We start from the raw sequence: 23,525 nt of genomic DNA, 5'->3' as shown, positions 1-23,525 counted from the left end.
ACACACACACACACACACACACACACACACACACACACACACATATATATATAAATATGCTTATGTGTGAATGAGTGACATTCTGGTTTAATTATAATTCATACTGGTGAGTTATTGAATTAGAAATTCTAAATTTCAGCTCTTCTGTTATGAATCTCACACATTTCCTGTCATGATCTTTGCACTGTTATTATAATCAAGTGGAGTTAACACCTAGGTTGGCTATAGAGGCATACAACTGTAAAACATTTCAATTTCCAGCAATGTGAATGACAAAACAATCGTTTATCATTAAATAAAAACAGAAAAACCAAAATTTCTGAGATTGCTGGGCAGAGCTTGTTGGTTCTTTTTAATATACTATCAACATAACAGAAAACAATTTGACTCCATGTGGCAAATTACAGATTCAGCTCACTAAGAAAATAATGACAACAATTTTAAAATGCTAGTGAAAGATTAGCATATTAGATGATTAGCAAGAGTTGTCTGTACAGTCACTAATTCTGCTAGAATATTAGTTTCTGAGCCACTTTGTCTAGAAAACTCACTTTTACAACATTAACAAGCCTCTTTTTAAGATTCTATGACTAATTTATGATATCAATATTTGTTTTCTTTACTTTAACTTCTTTTTTTTTTTTATTTCAAGAAGTAACTTGGTATGTCCCTGTTTTAATGTAAAAAAGAAATTGAAACATATATTCTGAAACAAAAAAAAGTGGCTTTTAAGTGATAGTACTTTGGTCTTACTGAATTAATTTCAAGAGTGATAAATCTCTGTTAAACAGGATAGCAGTCTATTTCAGGAGACATATTTGTAAAATTTGGAATTATCTGTAGAGCATTTGAGTTTGTCATCCAACATGGAGTGTAAGAAGGATCCATTTGATAAGGTTAACTACAAGGGGGTATTAAGTTCAAAATGTTCAGGTGAGAGAAAAATGAAAGAATTGTTTATGCTTCCTCAAGCATAACTGGAAATGGCTTTAAATTAGAACTGAAAATGGGCCACAACTTGAAGTTATTAGGACAGAACTTAAACTTTGAACATGATTTATGTTCAACAAATCAATATTAAACTTTACAGTCTTTCAGCTGTCTTTTCTATTCCATTACTATTTCATTTATCACTGATTCATGATTGTACTTCATCAGTCTTTCCTAATACAATATGGCATTACTTTTCTCACTCCATCTTTTCATATTATAATTCTCCATTTGTTATTATTGTCAGAATTGCACTGTGCTTCATCAAACATCTTGGTATTTATTGAGATCACTTTTGCCTTTAAAAAAAAATGAAACAACTCTGTCTTCATTTCTGTTACATGAGAGCTGAGCCTACTGCATTTAAGCATGTATTCTATCAGCATCACCAGAGCTAAGTTATAGTATTTGTTATGTCATTTTACCCTATTTTTTAAAGTCAAAGACTATTAAGGATTATTCATTTACTGAATAATTACCCTTTTTATTATTTCTTTATAACTTTATATGTGATTTTTCTAAAATCCCTCATGATATTTATCACTGAACTAGCCATTTTTTTTCTTTTCAGCATTCCCTGTTCCTTCTTTTCTAAATGTGCACACCTGTCAGAACTTTGTCAGCAAATTAAGAAATACCTGATTTCAATTGGGTACTACAAGTTAAATTTCATCAGATACTTTGAGTTCTACTATTTAAGGAACTGAATTTGATAGAGGAGATTAATCATCTTGATCACAAGATTAAAACCAGTGCAAAGTCTGTGTAAAATGCTTGAGAATTATATATCTGACATGGAATACAATCAGCTAATACAGTTTATTTAGTGCAAGAGTAAGTAGCTAAGAATTGCAGCATATTACTTTTACTTGCAAATCTTACATACAAGAGTTTGAATAAGAGAGGAGTGGGTGAGTTACCTTGCTGGTAAAGTGGTGTGTTAAAGAGACAATCTTTTCAGTAACAACTGTCCATGTGCTCTGAAATCTGTCAAGTTACTACAATGTGAGGTTTGATAGAAATATCTAAATTTAAGCTAGTTATCAATAGCTTAAAATTCTAAATGAGAATGGTCTGGGAACTACTTTGCTATAGAAATCAGATAGATGAATATTATATATAATTTATATATTTAAGTTGTGTAGGTTATGTGAGTTTCATTATTGTCCAAATACATTACTAAAATCATGAGAGAGGAAATCACGAGAAAGGAAACCATTTGTAGGGGAATGACCAAGAAATAGACTAAAGTGGAAAAGAGGACACTTTGATTTTATCTGTCTTAATATTAAAATATTTTCCTAATATATAACTGAAAAGAATTATTCACAAATCAAACATATTTAGAAGATGCTTATACACTGTATACCAATCTAGACATTGTGCCATAACATTTTTTCAATGTACAAATGAGTAAAGAGAATTATTAATTTAGAAAATAATATACTGAATTGGTAAAAAAAATAAAAAATTTAAATGCATATTCTAGATATCCAACGAATTGCAAATTCTTATTTGGCATTCCATATTTTCAGACCATAATTTATTGTGGTTTCCCCTCTTTTTCAATAGCAACTGATATTAAAAAAGAATTTACTTTTAACTTTTCAGCTCTTTCAAATATGTAGATCCATCTAATTCATGTCAGTGAAGAATGAACGTATTGAAAGTTTTTAAATCTGGGAATGATATTTATATGGATAAAAATGAGTTAAATAATGTCCCTGTTTAGTCAGCTTTTAGTGTAATCACCTTTTCTTTTGAGAACTAAAACAAAACCTTTAATAAATATTCACTTTAATCAAAACTACATCTTTTCACAATGAAGAGCTGTAACGTATAAGAAGACATGATAGAACAGTATTCCTCAAAATATTAGAAATATGGAATTCCAGATACAATTGAAGTTTTATATACAGATCATGAATGCCATCACAACTTAGAGCATCTAGCATCACTCTTTGCAGGATTACATTTTAATCTAGCATCCTCTACAAAATGGTGTGAATCATATATATATATATATATATATATATATATCGTCATCATCATCATCATCGTTTAACGTCCGCTTTCCATGCTAGCATGGGTTGGACGATTTGACTGAGGACTGGTGAAACCAGATGGCAACACCAGGCTCCAATCTAATTTGGCAGAGTTTCTACAGCTGGATGCCCTTCCTAACGCCAACCACTCAGAGAGTGTAGTGGGTGCTTTTACGTGTCACCCGCACGAAAACGGCCACGCTCGAAATGGTGTCTTTTATGTGCCACCCGCACAAGCCAGTCCAGGGGCGCTGGCAACGATCTCGCTCGAAAATCCTACGGGAGCCAGTCAGGCGGTACTGGCAATGGCCACGCTCAAAATGGTGCATCTCATGTGCCACCCGCACAAGAACCAGTCCAGGGGCACTGGCAACGATCTTACTTGGCATATATATGTATGTATATATATATCGATTTGAGAGTTTTCTAGTGAAAATGAAATTAACTCTATCTCAATGTAATATTTGCAAATATCAATGTTGCAATTTGACTTTCTTCATCTGAGGAAATCTTATCTGATCATCCAGAGAACCTCTTTACAACAGTTTTCAGTGTCAGTTTAATCGTATCTAAGATCATGTTGGAGAATCATTCTAACATTAAATTAGAATTCAACAAGATTATCTCACGAATAAGTATGATGGCTTCCAGTAACTGACATGCTGGATTTTTAGGACATAAGTTACAATACTGAAAAAGTCAGAGCAGATCCCTGGTCATAAGCTGCAGGCCTGGATACTAAATCTTAAACCAAATAAATTAAAACTAATCCATTTAATGTATCAACACATGAGTTTTACTCTTTACAGAAGTGAGAGGAAGATTTTGTCTCTAATAAATAGTTGGTCATTTCTGGAGTAATTGAATAACTTACTGTTACTCCTCTCTCCTCACAGCCGTAGTTGACTACATGTTTAGAGGAAGATCATTGTGTTCATCAGACTTCTTTTTATTTTTAGTCATCCACATTTTTTTTAAGACTCAGTCTTGGGATAAGGTTTCATTAAGCACTCATAATCATATTGATAAATCTAAAAACTTGAAATCTAATCATGTAATTACTTCATTAATATACACATGAGCAACTGAATATTTTCTATAACATCATTTATGGAACTAGTGCATAATAACAATAATGATAATACTGAAAATAGATAAATTATATTCATAGTAACACACGCATACACTTGTGGATACTCATGTGCGGATACTGCATTATGAAAAGGACTATAATAACACTCAAAATAGATAAAATATATTCATAGTAACACATACACACAAAAAAAAATGCATTGTGAAAAACATGCTGTCAGTAAGATAAAGTGAACACGTTTATAGATCAGTGATCAATCGACATGGAGAAAATAGTTAAATTAGATTAGTAAATCACCTCATAGTCAACACTGAAAAGATTACAGGACTCTGTAATAGATAATGCTATGGCAACATATAAATACATTGTTCTTCAGACATGAAAATAACCAGACTTTGGAATATTGGGAAATAGAATAGCAACATACAGCTATGAAATGGATGAAATGATGAAATGGAATGATTAAAGATCAAAAGCCGAGAACTCCAAGATTTCATTGAAAGTCTTAATTTTAAGAAAATTGGAAAGTGTGGAATAAATAATAGAATTGGTGAGTGTGAAAGCCAATTAGTGAACTTATATACCCATATGATCAAGAACATGAATAACTGTTGTGGTTTTCTTTAAAACTTGCCACATCATAGCCACACTCTGAAACTATTCTTTTAATGTATAATCAGACTTATACACTCAGATTCTTTTATTACCTGTTCACCGTTTGCCACAGAATTTTTCTAACAATATTGACTTTCTTCTTAGTTTCATAATTATAAAAAAAATTCTTATGTTAAGCAAACAAAAAGATGTTAATTAAATTTTCAATATCCAACTCAACATTAAAGTAATACTACTCTGTCAGGTTTCATTAATCTAATTGATTGCATAGTGTGATAATATTCAACTACGTCATTTGCAATGATTTAGATATATAATATATCCTCGTTCCCAAGGTTTTCCTAAACCTAATGAATCATTTTTATGCCATTCTTTCATATTACAACTTGTTAGATGGTGAGTTAGAAGAATTGTTAGCATTCCAGGAAAAAATGCTTAGTGCCATTCAGTTTGTCTTTATGTTCTGAGTTCAAATGCTGCAGACATTTTTTCTCTCATTTCTTAAAGAAAACAATAATTTTCGATGCAGTTTTAAATACAAAAACAAAAAAACATTCAATATTCATGAGATAATTTGCAATGTAGGTCTGTGGCTCAAAATATTTGCTTGAGGCACAAGAATATTGTATATATTGACTTATAAGAAGCTCTTTCATCATTTATTCATAAGTGAAAATATCTATACCTGTTATGAGTTCTCCTATATATCAGTTGTCCTTGATATCAATTGTCTAAGTATGAGTTGTCCAAGATGCTCCCATTTCAAATGTAGCTTACTAATATAATCACAAACCCTCAAATTTGGAGGATGGGTATAAGTGATACTCACTCAACTGGTACTTAATTTATTCAGTCTGTAAACATGAAATCCTAAGTGGAAGTTGCTGGAATTGAAATTCAGAATGTAAAGGTATTCTTTTAATCCCCCTCCACTTTCTATCAACTTATATTGGACATGATAATGAATATGTCACATATTCCACTAACTTTAAGAAAAATACCGACCTGAGTAATATCATTTTATAATTGAATTTCTGTGCATACATGTGTCTTGGAGATAAAATGTGAAACTGACTGAAAGATAAAGTTTAAATGAGTGGAGAAAGTAAATGGTAATAAAAGACATCCAAGACAATTATGAACATAACAGATAAAGAAAATATGAAGATTATGAAATAAGAAAAGTGGTATTGATTAATAGTGGTATATGATATCCAGTTGAAAGAGTTGGTTACAGAGGAATTGAAAATGTTAATGATTAATGCCAACCTGAAATATGTAAATGCTACAACAATCTACAAAACCAAATATAAAGACACCTGTATGATATCTAATATCTGTATTGAGAAAAAAAAAAAAAATGGGATAAAAGTGTGAACTGATGATTTCATAAGATATGAAACTATTTCATATATATTAAAACGTGCTTTGATAAATAGATTCTCCCAAAGCAAAACTTGAGTTTTTAGTTGAATAGCTTGCAATACAAAGACTGATATTGGTCGTTCTAATAAACATGATAATGATAAGGAACTTTATTTATCCCAAAATGATAGATAAAGTTTGTCATTTGCTGTAGGTCAGGTTACTTTATTTTACTCTCTAAGCTTTTATTAGCTTATATAACAAGCCTGAAAATGGCTTTTCTCAATGCAATTTTCCTAATCTTAAAAATTTTACTGACACCTAATTTGACAGCTTTTCAAGGGAGCAGTTATGAAGTTGCTTAACCTTAAAGAAATAGCAATTAATTCATCGAAATAACATCTTAGCATTATCCATTATAATCTATAGTCAAAAGCAGGAGGGTTTTAGATGAAAAGCTTAACAACACCAGGCTTAACAGCCACAAATACAATTTCACTGTTTTATCTTTGTTTTGAACTGTCTTGAATGTGTGCTGGTCAGGGCCAATACCAGATGTATGTCAACCAATAAAAGAGCTTCTGCATGGTTCCTCAACCAGCCAAACAGAAACAGCCAAACATACCTCATATCACACTCTGCTATCTCAAATCAGGATGGACATACTGGATATTAAAATCCAAAATACACTGAATAAAAGAGACAAATTGATTACAGGTGGAATACCTTTCATCATAGGTCAGCTATTCCTGACAATGACTGTCAACAATATATTAACCTATGTCTTTGCCCAAATTTTACTTTTTTTGTAAGTGATATGCAATTCAGTTCTGCTCTCAAACATGCACCTAGGGCTTTCACCCTCCATTACAGGTTGTTTATGTTATACAATGTTTTAAAAGCTATTCATCTTTCTTGTATAAGTAAATTGGAATGTGAATTAAATTTAAAAAGAAAATCAACACAGTTTAATTTCTGTTCTGTTTCTTGACTCCAACCACTTATGCAATGTAAATTAATCTTGGCAAATAACAAAAGAAATATCATTAACAAACAAAATAGAAATGAAGCAAACTGTTTCATAATAAAATCAAAATGCAACATAGACATTGTGATTTCAAGGTTAAATCAAACGGATTATATAGCAATGTTCAATGTAATTACAGGTCCCCATTGTTAATTTACAATTTGAAAAGATTTATCAGTGTCATTTAATAATGGAGCACACAAAATCAGAAGATTTAAAATAGCACATGTTTACATATAGATAATGATATTTTTGTGAGATAAACACACTCACACACGTTGTAAAATAGAATTAATTTTCATATCACTTCTCAATGCAGCCTTAACTGCTGTAACCTTTAAAATCAGTCGACAACAGGTAGTACTAGTCAAAGTGGACTTGACTTTTATAATCAATACTAGCTGATACTAAATTTAATGCCAAAGAATTGCTTGTTTCCAGGCAACCTGATGATTCTAAATTTCCCTAAATTACCAATAAATACCAAAACAAGAATATGATGCATGACATTCAGTTGTTCTTTATTATTTTTTCTGCTATTTGATTTCTTTTGTCTTTCCAGGAAATATTTCAAAGTAAAGCGATCATTGTATTTGCCACAACTATCTAGGATATAAACAGAAGCAGGTTAAAAACAAAATGTGCTACTACTGGTGAAAAATACATTTATCATTGATATAATTTCAGCTTTTTAATGATTATTTAATTTTTTGAAAGTATAGCGGGCAAAATCTAAAACAGGAGAATTTGAGCTTTGCTATCATACTTATTTGTAACTAATCAAGATGTAGAACATCTTTCATGATAGTAGCAGTGCTGTTTATTAGGAAGGATGTGTTTCCATTAGCTGTGATATTTAATGTTCAAGGTTTCAATTTCTGCTTAAGCAATCTTATAAATTCAGACAGTGATATCTTGACTGTTTCTGTGTTATACAATACTTAGACTCTTCATATTTAGTTCCAAAAATAAAACACAAAATCCAGTATTTATATTTCCTATATTATTATTATATAACATAAATTTATAAGTTTATAGTAATTAGGTATGGAAATCATCAGTTATGAAATTTTTTTCTGAACATCTGGTGTTTAAGGTACATAAATCTCCAAATAGATTCCACAGCACTTTATGCTGTAAGAGAAATGAAGAAGAATAAAAGTACTACTCAAATTATATAACTCTCACATTATGCAAAAGAGATCCCTTTCGCATTTTTTAGTATTATACTTCCATATGTATAGAGGTATAACTCACTAAATTATTACCAAATAGTTAAAAATTAGAACCGGTGCATTGGTAAAAATGAATCTGATAGTGATAATAACAGGAGATGACAGATATTTAGTATAATTTTATGTAATTCTTTTTCTTTTCTTAACAAATAATTAATGTCATAATGTTATCCCTAGGTAAAAAAATCAAAGCACACCAACAGTGATGCCAGGATGAAAATATAATTAACTTCACTACAGAAGTTATTACCAATACATGAAAATACTAAGCATGAATAATTCTTTAATATTTTGTTTAATTAGTCAAGACATTCAAATGACCCATACAAATGGTCAGAATATGTTATTAAATTGTACAGAACTTGCATTTCCTCTTCTGTCATCCTTAAATTATGAAATATTGCTTTACATTAATAAAACCCAGAATACAACGAAAAAAAAAAAGCTGAACAGACATTTGTATTACAGTTAATAACATGAAACCTGATTAAATGGACTGAATTCTTATTTCATTAAAATTTTTTTTGTGCATGTATTCGCATGTGTGTCTGTGTTCTGGCAGGATCCAGCTGTTCCAGTTACAAACTTATTTCTATTACTTTCACACATAAACATAATAGTTGTCCAGAAACATTCCTTTAATATACTCACTGACCATTTGATTATGGGATAAAATAATTTCCATCTAAAGTTCTTTGCATGCTAACAAATTTCTTTCCTATCTCTGATTGTCACACCAAAACAGCTTCATGAAGACTATATTCTATTACTGGCATAGGATGGGTTTTGGTCATCCTGTGCAGTAACCAAATGAACTGACCCTTTCTTAAATATAACATACCTTTGACTATGGCAAACATGTAGCTGCCTTATGGGGTTAACAGCCCCTTACACACTTCTCTACTATATCTTACAAATTCATCAGCTCCACTATGAGCTTATCTGCTGGTGTGATAAATAAAGTTCCAGATAAAAAAAAAGGCTTTAATAAATTTAAAAGAGATATCTATCATCAGCAGTGATGACTGGTGTGGTTCTAGAAGATATAAGGGATGTAACTGCTTGTATAGATAAGCAGCTCTTATCACATCTTCCTCCATTTAACAATTTGTTACTACCCATGTATAGATTTTAATGAACCCATCATACAATCTTTATCATCATTTATTGACTATTAAACATATTTATTTTTTTCCATGGTTTTTATTGTAAAACATGGATGAAATGTAGTTTGATCTATTACTGAATTATAATATTTCATGCAGGAATATTTCCATATGATTTTATAACAGCATAAACATCAATTGCCACAAAGAGCTAACACTTTTTTCCAGATTTAGTTAAGAACCTTGAGGAAAATATCAGGAATCTACTAACTTGTAATAATGCTACAGCAATAATTCCATCAGCAAAATATTTCAATGGTAAAAAACAAATCCTTTGCAATAACAGTAACAGCTTCTCATTTAATATCATTCAAATACAATTGATGTCCCCTTCTATAGCACCCTATGATATAAGGAAACTTGGGTCAGCAAAGAGCTTAGTTTTTAAAGAGTAGGAGGGAATTCCTTTGACATTGAACTAAAAAAAAAAATCCATGGGCCCCTTGTAATTCTTTTCTATTTTGCGATATAAATAGTTTTTTAGGCTTTCAAAGGTATTCTGGATTGGAACAATTATCCATGTGAAATTAGATAAGCTAAGAAGTTAAAACACATTGGAATATATTTATGTTTATTCTTTTTATTTTTTACTTGTTTCAGTCATGTGACTGTTGCCATGCTGGAGCATTGTGTCAAAGGGTTTTTAGTCAAAGAAACTGACCCTAGTACTTATTCTTTGTAAGCTTAGTACTTATTCTATCGTTCTCTTTTGCTGAACTGCTAAGTTAGTGTTGTTAAACACACCAACATCGGTTGTCAAGCGCTGGTGAGGAAAAACAGAGACACACACACACGTAAATATATACACACACACACTCACAACAATTAGATTCATATATTGAGTTTCTTTTTAATCTTAGACATGAATATATATATATATATAGTACAGTAATCTTGGAGAAGAATGTTAGATGAAATTTAAAGACCAAAATAATATCAAAAGATCATGTTGATTATCCTTGACAGACATCATCTGTGGTCCTTGATCAGAACTCTTGGATATAGACTTACTGTATATCCAATTCCCAAAGTTCATTACCGTCACTGCACTGTTCTTCCCAGAGTTTCCAGTAACAATCAGAACTTGCATCCACCATAGGGAATTACATGGTTCTATTATACCTTCTCTTAAAATTTTCTAAAGATTTGTACCTATGAATTCTTTAAGATCTATACTGTATTAGCAAACTTTGGTTGAATAACTTGAGAAGATCCCTTAGATTGAGGAGTGGAAAGAGTGTGACCATCACAACTGGATGTGAGGTACAAAGGTGGATCTTTGAGTTGCCAAAAAAAAAAAAAGCTCATTCTGCAAATTTAAGGGGTTTGCTGAGGGTGAGTGTTAAATTTTACCACTTGCTAACATGAGTACCCATCAAAATCAAGAGGCATATGGTTTGGTTTTGCCTTAGGTTAGGCTTGTTTCAAAGATCTAGCCTCATGTATGGCACTATCCAATATTAATGCTATATTCTCAAGTAGTATGGTCTTGATAAAGCTTCAATGCATTTCGTTTAGAAAAGAATTACTTCCTTCAGCTAGTACAGTGCTAGAATTGCCATGAGTTAATATGATTAAGTCTTCGAGAAATTTATCTGTTTTCATTGGGATTTTGGAATTGTGTACACAGAAATTGTCTCACATATTTCATTTAGTGGCTTCAGATAAGCTTCTTTCAGTCATCTTAAAGCATTATCAAAAGTTGTACAAATCATTATCAAAAGATGTTCAGTAACAATTTATTGGTTTTAATTCTCTTCTTATAAATTTTCCTCAATTTTCGTGATGCTTATCCTAAGATAATTAGGCAACTTATTAATCAAGTACCATTAAAATCTTTAGCTAGGGTTTAATTGGCTAAATGCATTATAAATTTTCATACACCATATAGTTTCGTATTTCTGAAGTTATAACTGAAAAACTACAGGATGTCTATTTTGTAAACTCTTATTGATTCTTGGTAGGAATCGAAGGTAGATTTCACTTATTTAATGTTTTCTCCATCCCAGGCTTATAGACCTGTTTGGATAAAAGAAAATTGGTGATCTCAGAGCAACAGTGAAATGATGAGCAACATCTGGATTTTTCTTGTCAGCATCTTGACTACTATGTTTAGTGGGCTAACACTTTAACAACAATTTGTTTTTCTTATACATGCATAGGAAATATTCTTAACTACTTTTCCCTGTGGCAACATATATGCATAACAATATTTCATCACAGTCAGGAAATATCTTTCTTACCTGACTCAATAATCACATTGCAGTTTACATGCCTTCAACAGCATACCCTTTATTTGACAAGTAACACACATGATTTAATGTGCTCTTAACAATTCATTCTATTTCTGTAACAGACTCTCTTGTTCTGTTACTGTGTGATCAACTAGTCTTACACAATGAATTAAAACAATGTTTTTCCTAATAGGTTCAGCATGTCTGCTGTTTTTATTTTCCCTAATGATCAACTGGACTGATACATTTCGGTGAACTATTCAGTAAAAATCACAGTTAGGTGATTCAGTAACATTCCAGCATGCTGGTGTATTATAGCACAAGCAAACACATTCAAAACCTAGTTCACAGAGAACTAGAATAAAATACAGTTCAGTAATGTATGCACTGGAACAATTGTACATTTGACAATTGCTTCATTAGTTTGCAATGTTGTACTAAAATTCTTATGTGTTCTGGAGAAGACATAATGGTAACCTACAATACTGCATCCCACTTCAAATAGCTTGAGAACAACATTTTTCAGTAGCTTCCTTACAAGTCAGTCAGTTGTAGATCATCCATCTGCTTCAGCAAATGAATGCCTTGATTTCCTTCTTTGGAGAATATCCATGATTAGAAAAAATAGAATAAAGAATTACTGATAGCAGATCTACATATTTGTATTCTATTACAGATAGAAATTTTACCTGATGTGTTACTGTTCTCAGTAATTACTGTAACACAAATAGGATGAGGTTAATTAGCCATGACAGAATTTAACTTAGAATTTCAGATGAAGGAATCACTCAACAAAAATCTAGTTATTACTTCTAAGACGTCTTTGCTTATGATTAATTTCACATAAATAAAGTAAAAGAATCTGAATGACCAAACTTGATAAAAATCTCATCAATAAAATTTTTTTATCCAAAGCCTTATACATTTGGAAATTACAATTCTCCTAGTCTCCACCAACATGATTACAGGAGTCTCTCCCTTGTATTTTAAGCTCCTCACCTTTGACCTGCAAAATATTTCATGTGGTACACATTAAGCTTTCTTATTACTTCTTATAGTTTACTGATGATGATTACAATGATGATGACAGGTATAATTACCAGTACCATAATTATTATAATATAACATGTTTTTAATGTGCAACTTACTTCCTTGTACAACTTCTTAACTGATATTGAGTACTTGAGCAAAGAAAAAGCCACCACATTAATGTAAATCAACCATTTAGCTTCAAAAGACCTTCAGAGACAAACATTGAAAATTTTCATCACTGAAACGAATTTAAATATTACCCTAGTTTACTTAGTCACCATATTACAAACTATTCTTTAAAAATAAGAGTAAATATTTGTTCTTATGTGAAACTTAGTTTCTCTTTTCAGTATTGGATCATACAGTCCTACAGATCACTGCTTACATTGTTATTTGACCTTTAATTTTTATTTTCGGTTAATATTTTGGACTTTTAATGCTATTAATGCTTTTTTCTCTCTTTATATTCTCATATAAAAAAAAAGTGTAATTTTCTCCAAGCTCAATGTTAATTTAAAAACATTAAGTCTGTGTTTGCTAACAAAAGGTAAACATTGAAAGATTTTTAAGAAGCCTTAAGTATCAAATGGTAAGACTCAGCTTCAATCATATGAACTGGTGACGAAAGGAAAATCAATTTCACTATGTGTGTAGGAGATATGAAAAACTAATTGATTATATCAATCACAAAACCCACAATCTCTTGGCCTGCCACATTTTACAGAATTCTGTCAATATTTGCTGTTGAAATGAAGAAATTCATGAATGCATTTATTTTATTTTAAACTCTTTTTCTTTCTTTCACATTTATTGCCCCAGTACTACTCTGGAAATTCTATTCCAATACACTTTCATGTGTTCTATTTGTGTGTGTCAAATAAATGAATCTTTACTGAACTCAGCACTCAACTGTCTACTGAATTCGTGACAATCATCAATAATATGCAGATCGAGATTAACTAATACGGAATTCTTCAAGTTATTTCTTGAATCAACAAATTACATGTAACTTTTCTTATTTTTCTTACATTCTTGTTTAGTGTGAATAATTGAAAGCTAATTAAAAGCTACAAATTTCTAAAACTTTCAGCTGTTTTCAGAAGTAGCTTATTCATATATTATGTCATAGCAAAATGGAATCAATGCATATGAATACAAATTATGGAAGAAATTAAAATTCCTCTGACTGTTCCATTACATCAATTTAAAATCTGATTTTATTGCTAAATGATATTTGAATAGTTAATTTTCTTCTTACAGGATTAATATATTTTTATTCCTGATTATGTCTGAAAATATAATTGTCACCAGATTTTCATCTATTTTAGAATAAATTGCTATTATTATACATAATCTTGTAAAATTATTCAATAGCTTTGACCAATTTTCTTCCCAATCAGTTCATCATAATTCTAAACAAACAGAAAATTAGTTAATACACAAATCTAAATTGATACAACAAATACATGATCATACCAAGTCACTTTTCATTTTAATTAAAAAATTTAATCCAATGAAAATAATTTTATTCCCACTTAGGTTTTACTTGCCTTTAATATATTTCAAGAGAGTAATGAGTGCTTCATAGCACACTCCACAGTGTATGATACCACTTGTCTCTTAGTTGAAATCATTTCCAACCAATTCTGTTACCATTTTTTGAAAAGGCATTAATATACTCTTTCCTTAGTATAAATCTTATTAGACTGAAATGCGACAGTGGCTTTTGTCTTTATATTACCCAACTTATCTAATCTATCCTCAACACATATTAAATATTAAATACTCATATGAAGTATATCATGATTAAACAGAGAGGTAGTGTACTGAATTCAGAGTTAAATCACTAAACAGAACTGGTTATTTCTGTTTCGGATTTGGAACCCTACTAAATTTGATTGTATTTTCCAAATATTTTAATGATATGTTCTTTCTAACTCTTATTCTTTATATATCTCAGTCTCTCTGTGTCTCTCTCTCTGAATCAATAAGAAATCTGTTATTAAGATTGAAGTAATCCAATAAGAAAACTGAGTTTCCAAAAGTAAAGTGATTAATTTCTTTTAATACGTTTCCACAGAATAGCCATTATTGCTTTGTTTCTAGATCACTAAGAATAAAGCTTTAGATTTCAGAATCTTCATAAAACCTTGTATATAGTTTTTGCTTTATTTAATTATAGCATTATGTATCATGACCTTAACATATAAAAGATTACTTTGCGGTTTGGCAATCAGGGAATACTGAGATTCTAACATCATTCCTTTGATGGTGTTCATAATCCCAGTAACAGCAACAACTACACATCAGTAAACAGTTCATCATAGATGATGATGATGATGATGATGATGATGAAAACAAGAACAACAACATTCACGGAGATAATAACTATCAGAAAATGTGAATGCTGACATTTTTAAGTTGGAAAACTGCTTCAGCAAAGGAAGCTGGAGATATATTTTGAAACAGATTTGCAGCATCTTATCACGAGCTATGAGAAAATTCAAATGTCACATATTTGTTAATTAAGCAGTAGTTGTCATGAAATTATTTACAAACTGATTTTCCTGTATTTCTTAAGTATGAATGCAACAGCGTGTATGTATATGCCTGTGTGTGTGTGTGTGTGTGTGTGTGTGTGTGTGTGTGTGTGTGTGTGTGTGTGTTTGTGTGTGTGCGTGCATGCATCCTCATGCATATGAATTTATTTTATATCCTCAGATATTTTCAATTTCAGTAACATGAAAGAGTAACATTTTGAATGATTTGAAAGATTTTAAAAGTCAATCAGTATCTCAGCTATAAAATAAATTAACATTAAATCATATATTTGTTAATTAAGGGGTGCATAATAGAGGACCGACATACCATATTCTTGATAATGCTATGCATTATATCATAATGGAATATCTTGTAAACTCTCTCCTAATCAAATAATTTAATTGGATCAGTGACACATACATTCGAATTCAGTAGGTATTTAATGAACTGTGTTTCTTCACTAATTGAAAGGCATTAAGTTTCTTCCATAATTATCTTTTAGCACAAAATTATCATATTTTCTATTGAGCATTATGTTTTCTTACAGTAAGAATCAAACTTTTGCCACATATATTAACTATTTTCTTGGCATAAGCCAATTTAATTAACCCAGATCTAATACTATACATGACACTTGTCAGAAGGAGGGTTACAAATCTGGAATCAAACCAATAAAATCAGATAAGTTGTTACAAGTTCAAATATCTACTTCAATCTAAATGTAAATATGGTCATAAGTCTATACCAAGAGTAATTTGAAGGAACACAAAGAAAAAAAAACATAAAATGAAACAAATCGCAGTTAAAAATAAATAGGCATGTAATGGAAAAGCATGTATGTGTATGCTTAAGGAAGGTAGAAAAAAAAATATAAAGCTCATTTTCATGAGTACAAATTAGCTAACAAATTTTTTTTTCTTTTTTCAAGAAAGAATAAGATTTTATAACGAGAATTTAGTGAGCTTCATGGCTGCACACACACACACACACACACACACACACACACACACGCAATGTTAAATGTTTTGTGGTAAAAGTAAAAAAAGGAATTAATATTTAGACACATGTTTATTAATTGATATTACAGTGTAGTTGTATGAGTTCAAGTAATGTTAGGAAAACACTGAATTCAGCAAAATAAAAGAACAACAAAACACTTAAAGAGAACCAAACGAGATATGTCAAAATTAATAGAAGTGAAAGTAAATGAATTGCTATTCCTAAAGGGAACATTACGTTATAGTTGATCAAGAAAATTAGATATGATTAGAGAAGACAGAGTCACCGGTAAAAATTGTAACCAATGTACAGTAAAAAATATCATAAGTCTAAGTAATTTACACATTCAGTAGTTCAAGTAATTGATAAGAAAAGAAAATTTTAAAATATGTTAGTGAATATAATTGGCTGGCCAATAAAAAGATTCTTGTATTGAATGCAAGATATATAGAATGAAAGACTTGTAATAGAAAATAAAGTATTTGCGACCAAATACATAGATACATATATATATACATATATACATACATATGTATGTATACATACATATACATATATACATATATATAGACATAAATACATACATATGTATGTATACATACATCCATATATATATACATAAATACATACATATGTATGTATACATACATACGTATATATATATACATACATATATATGTATACATACATATATATGTATACATACATATACATACATACATATATATGTATACATACATATACATACATACATATATATGTATACATACATATATATGTATACATACATATACATACATATGTATACATACATATATATGTATACATACATATACATACATATGTATATATATATATATATATATACATATGTATATATATATATATATACATACGTATATAATATATATATATATATACATACGTATATAATATATATATATATATATATGTATATATAATTGAGATTCCGTTGAATTAGGTACTTAAGTTGAAGCACCAAGTCAGTGGTGTATTATCCGTACAGCTCAAAGTAAGGTGAGTAAAATCAAAATAAGCAACAGGATATGAAGAAGTGATGCAGTACGACCGTTTCAAGCGGCTCCATTTAATCGAACAATGCAATCGTTACATCAATTTGAATGCAGAGCTTTCCTCAGTTGCACAAATAAATAAATGGAATTTTAATCAATCAGACACATCAAAATGAAAATCCATGTTGTTGCTATTGTAGCTAAGAATATACTACACTTCCAAGAAATGCATGAAGTTTATTGGAGTCATAGATTGTAAAGGATTGTGGTTCATTTTGAATTTACTAGTCTTTTTGTCAACTACTAAATCTAAGACTAGAGGACTGTATGTTTAGAATGGAGGGCAGGAGTGAGTTGACAGCTCATAGATAGGCATGGTCATAAATATTGTCAAGATTTTAGGAGTAGTATAAAGTAACTGTCTATAAAGGAGGCTGGGCAGGGGAAGACCCCGAATCAAGATGTTAACTACCAGTTAAAGGGGAAAGATACTAATAAAACCTATCATGTTAATACAGAGGGAATTTTATCATGGGGTACTATGGGTGAGTGTTTATAAACAATATAGTTATGTTGTATTGTTATGTTGTATGTTTTCTAACTTCGTGCTCTATTAGAGTATTTGAGTAAAAATTATATTAATGTGTCCAACTGATTAAAATTCTATTTATTTATTTGTGCAGCTGAGGATGCTTTGCTACGTTGACTATAAATAATATAACTTTTTATAGAGGATTTGCTTTACTTTTATCTACATAAATAATAACAGAACATTTAAACTGAAGCAGTATAAACAGGAAAATAGTCAAAAGGACAGGTTTACTTCTACCTCTGAATGTTAACCTAATGATACAGTAAAAAATAAGCAACAATGGTTTCAACAGTCACTGATAAGTTGTTTGTTATGGTCTCATAATGTCAATGCGATTTCTATGCGAAATTCAGAAGATACAATATAAAACTACCTGCACTATTACTGAGATGTCTACAAATAGATATAGCATTGAATAGAGATGAAGTATTGCTGATTAGAGTACAGTTACTGGGACACTACATAGAAATGTATGGCATCTTTCATTAGAAATGAAAGGCCAAAATAGATTATTCTAATAAGGCACAGGTGTAGCTGAGCAGTTAAAAGAACTGTTTCTCAACCATGTGATTTGGGGTTCAGTCCTACAGTATGGCACCGTGTGCAAGTGTCTTCTACTATGGATCCAGGTCAACCAAGGACTTGTGAGTGGATTTGGCATATACAAATTGAAAGAAGTCCATCATGTGGTCGTGTGTGTGTGTGTTTGTCTTGACATTCCATGATGGTTGTAAACATGCATCACCATCATACAAGCAATGTTTTTCATTTCCAGTCTTCGAGAGAAAACATGTCTAGCCATTGAAGATATACCTTGCTTGGAAACAGGTGTGAGTTGGTGACAGGAAAGGTATCCTCCCATAGAAAATCTAATCTGCCTTCTCAAATTCTGTCTGACCTATGCAGGCATGGAAATGTAGAGATATGATGAGGATGATGATATAATCTTAGGACAGACAATCAGGCAATCCTGAACAAGGTACTAACTCTTTTATTGGCATCAATTTCAGATTTGACTGAATTATTCCTTGATGTGATAATTTTCTAACATGAATTGGAAAGAAAATGTTGATTTATTTCATTAAACATTTCTCATTGTTATGCACTGGAAACTCTCCAATGGGATCCAAGGGTTTATATTTACAAAGCTACCATACAAAATAATTTCCGCTAAATTCACAACCCAAAGCACAAATTTGAAGTCTGAGGTTGGCAGCTATTTACAAATTAGCTGGAAAATCACTGAATGAATTATTAATGATGAGGTTGACAGCCATCAATGACCTGAATGACAGCTAAGTACAATTGATAGTAATTCTCTCTTCACCCCTCATAAAAAGCTTTCAACATCTTCCTTGCCATCTATTCCTGTCAATGGAAGATAATATAAGAGATGCTGAAGGGAACTCAAAAGTCTCTCATATATATACATGTGACATTTGCTATACAGACATTGACAAAGATCAAATAAATATTCCCAATTGCACACAAATAGCTCCACACTTACAGCAGAAATTTCATGACAATATCAATAAAGATCGTAGACCTTATTGCAAAATAGAGAAAGATGAGGCTGAGATGTATGCAGTAACCAAATAGTATTGATGTGAAAAAGAGGAATTAAAGAGAAAGAAGAGTTGGTAGTGGTGATGCTATAATTATATAATGCCAATGAAGAAAGTGCAAAAATGGAAAGTAATTTTCATATAATTTCCTCCCTTTTACAAAAAAATGTCTGATTCAATAACTAAACTGTTTATATATATATATATATAAAGATACAATAATCCGAAAACAATTCAATAGAAAGTGTTTATATACCTGAATGTATTAGTAGCACCTTTCAGAACAAGCCCTTATCAAATAATTTGATGTCAGAACTTATAGACATTACACTTTAGAGCTCAATTGCATATCATCATCCATAATTTTGTAAATGTTGACTGACACTTTTCTCTAGTAATCACAAGAGTACAACATAGATTCCTTATGAAGTCTGATGGCAGTCATTCAGTTGAAATATTTTACCAACTGAATAGTTACTCCATTTCGAGCAATTCAACTTTGTTATGTAACAATTGCAAAAAAATTCAAAATGCAAATTATGAAGCTTCTAAATTTGCAAACAGCTATAAGAACGAGTGACATTATGTTTGTAGATATATTTATATCATAATTTCTGAACAATCGAACATTTTGTTGACACAAGTTTCACTAAGTCAATTCCAGATTCATTGCTTTTTCACTGTAAGAACAGCAAAGTAGCATCTATACCAGCATGGACTTCACTCAAGGAACTCCACTTTCACCTTTTCACTAATGTTCTCATATGTTGCTAATATAGACACCCATATACACATATAAACACACACACACAAACACACACATATATGTATGTATATGTGTATAAATATATATATATATATGTGTGTGTGTACATATATACATACATATATACACTACATATATATGTATATTTTTACATGCTCTCCGATATATTATATAATATGTATATATACACATATATACACATACAAACACATAAGGAGCTTCTGCACAGTTTTCATGTATGAAATTCTAGTCAAAATGTACCAAAGTTGTAGAAGTTAACACAAGGCTATAGTAGAAGACACTTGTCATATTGCTGAAAAATGAATTTCTTAACCATAAAGCCATGGATATAGCAATTGTACACATTTCCTCTTGCCTGATAGTGAGAAAAATTAAAGTAAAATTAAAAAAAAAAAAATGAAAAGGTTGAAAACTGAACACAAAACTCATGTCATATAGAAGAAAATATTGCCTGATTAAACAAACCAGAAATTTAATGAAAGCTACTGTATTCAATAACTCAATTTAACTTTTATTTAACATATACAATATTGACAAGCTGCCATTTAAAATCTAAAATCAGTGACCAATAATTTCTAATGATAAGTTGCTCAGTTTTACCAGCCAGTACATTATAGATTAATAGAGTTCTTCAAAGATGGACAAAATGCTGTTATTGATATTATATATGAAAATTTGAAAAGTATTCAGACACTAAGTGTTTTTAAAAGATATCATTGAATTTAACAGATGCAAAACTTCTGAATGTCAACAGAGTAGTGGAAATAAAATATACAAGTAGTTCTGAACTCATTCCTAAGGGAGACCATTTGTGTAGTAGGAGTAAAGTCCTCACCAAGAATAGTGCATTGGGGAGAGGTCTGAAAGTTAAGCAACATGCCTGAAAACAGCAAGAGGAAATTTCGCCGTATCAACCTCATCAGTAGCTTGGTAAATAAGAATTTCTTTAAGTTCAGTATATAAATATAGGTTTCTAGCTTGAATCCAGTTTTGGACTGTATACACACACACACACCAATGATTAGATACAAAAACTGACTGAAATATAAAATAGATTTAAATATTGTGCAACTGTTCATCTCTAAAGATGAGGTTAACAGTTGGAAACACATCTCACACGTTTGGATATTTACTCCTTAATATTACTTTAAATTAAAAAAAAAAAAATTTTCAAAAACAAACAAATTTAGTTGTGTTTAAAGGAGAGAGAAATAGAGGGTAACATTGTGTGACATTTTCTTTACTCACACATTAAAATTTATACAGAAAATACAGAAAAAAATTATTTCAAAATAAGTAATAATCTATTTCAGTATTAAGGAACTATGCCTCTGGTAAACATTTAAAGTGAAATGTTTTTTTTTAATATACTGAAGATGTCATACGTAAGTAAATGAATGTAAGGTAAATGAATGTAAAATTACTTTAAAAATTTTTAGTTACTCAAAATGAGAACGAAAACACAAGTAAATAGAAAACAATGCATCAAGCAGATATTTTTATTGTAAATATCTAAGCTATTTTTTAAATTAATATATCTGAGCATACAAGAAGTATATAACGTTAATAGATGAAAATGGAAATTATTTCTGAAAGAATAAAGTTTCCAAAATCAAACACACGCCACACACACACACATATATTTATATATATATATATATATATATATATATATATATATGTGTGTGTTTGTGTGTGTGTATGTGTGTGTAAATATGTAGTTATATATATATATATATATATATATATACATGCATGCATACATATATATATAATAATGATAATGATGATATTAATAACAACAATAATAACATAGTTTCAGAATAGTTTTTAGAAAAGAAAATTTGTTGACAATATTCCAAAAGCCTGAGTGAAATGCACTTAAATTCGGAAAAGCTCAAAGAAATATATCCTTTTTAACACTTTTTATTTCAAATTAAGTATAATTTTGAATAATATTTAAAGTTGTAATTAAAAACAAAAAAACTTTCATTGATTTGTTCATCTTCAGGGCTTAAGACTTTTGTATATAAAATAGAAGCAATTTATACAAATATTTGAGCAGTGGAGTATTTCAACATGGAGAGAAAATGAACAAACTTACTTAACCCTTCCACAGTTCTTTGGAATACTGTTTTAAACAACATCTAGTAAATATTCCATTGTGGTGGTAAAAGAACTTACCTAAAAATACAAAAGATAAACATATATGTATTAAACAAGTGAAATAAGATATAAGATAAAATAAAAAGGCTTTGAAAAAAATTATGCTGAAAAATAATGCTTCTTATTCCAGAATCATGGCCTTAATCAACTGGTGGATATTCATCTAAAGAAGATAAAGATTTTAAAACATTATAAAGTTACTTATAACTAACACATACTATACAAAACACGACCTTATGTTTTCACAAGTACATAAAAATACCAATCACATGCATAAAGGTAATTTTGTGTTTAGTCCTGAAGCAAGACATGTTTACTGTAAAGTAGGCACAAGAATTAGGATGTTTAAGTTAATTTGTGTTAAAATTATCCCTATATTTTGGTTATATATAATTATCCTATATTTTGACTAACAATATTTTTCTCATATATTAGATGTAAATTAAGTGATATGTTAACACAGCCACAGTCCATTGGCTGAAGCATTGAAATGCAGCTATAATAGAGCACTGCCTAAATTTCATCTATGTCAGAAAATATTAATCAAATTTATAAATTTCCTGTTTGGATTACTTCTTTTTATACAATAATTCATTTTAGCTGGAGTGGCTGTGTGGTAAGTAGCTTGCTTACCAACCACATGGTTCTGGGTTCAGTCCCAATGCGTGGCACCTTGGGCAAGTGTCTTCTACTATATCCTTGGGTCGACCAAAGCCTTGAGTGGATTTGGTAGATGGAAACTGAAAGAAGCCCGTCGTACATATGTGTATATATATGTATGTGTGTGTGTGTGTATGTTTGTGTGTCTGTGTTGTCCTCCTAGCATTGCTTGACAACCGATGCTGGTGTGTTTACGTCCCTGTAACTTAGCGGTTCGGCAAAAGAGACCGATAGAATAAGTACTAGGCTTACAAAGAATAAGTCCCGGGGTTGATTTGCTCGACTAAAGGAGGTGCTCCAGCATGGCCACAGTCAAATGATTGAAACAAGTAAAAGAGTAAAAGAGCTGAATCTCTATAGTTGGCTTTCTACTATTCAC

General features: G+C 30.4%; 1 protein-coding gene across 1 annotated transcript in view; it reads right to left on the bottom strand.

Annotated features, from left to right (window-relative positions):
* LOC106874003 (Kv channel-interacting protein 4) overlaps window positions 1-22,505 on the bottom strand; it is a 479,441-nt gene extending 456,936 nt beyond the window's left edge. The window contains exon 1 of the mRNA XM_052974223.1: window positions 22,425-22,505. Coding sequence (XP_052830183.1) covers window positions 22,425-22,467 — 43 coding nt within the window. The 5' untranslated portion in view covers window positions 22,468-22,505. The remainder of the gene's footprint in view (window positions 1-22,424) is intronic.
* Between the last annotated feature and the right edge of the window lie 1,020 nt (window positions 22,506-23,525).

Source organism: Octopus bimaculoides, chromosome 18, assembly GCF_001194135.2.
Source record: "Octopus bimaculoides isolate UCB-OBI-ISO-001 chromosome 18, ASM119413v2, whole genome shotgun sequence".
In the NCBI taxonomy this organism is placed as follows: domain Eukaryota; kingdom Metazoa; phylum Mollusca; class Cephalopoda; order Octopoda; family Octopodidae; genus Octopus; species Octopus bimaculoides.
Note: the sequence above shows the minus strand (reverse complement) of the source record. Positions and strands in the feature narration are given on the sequence as shown.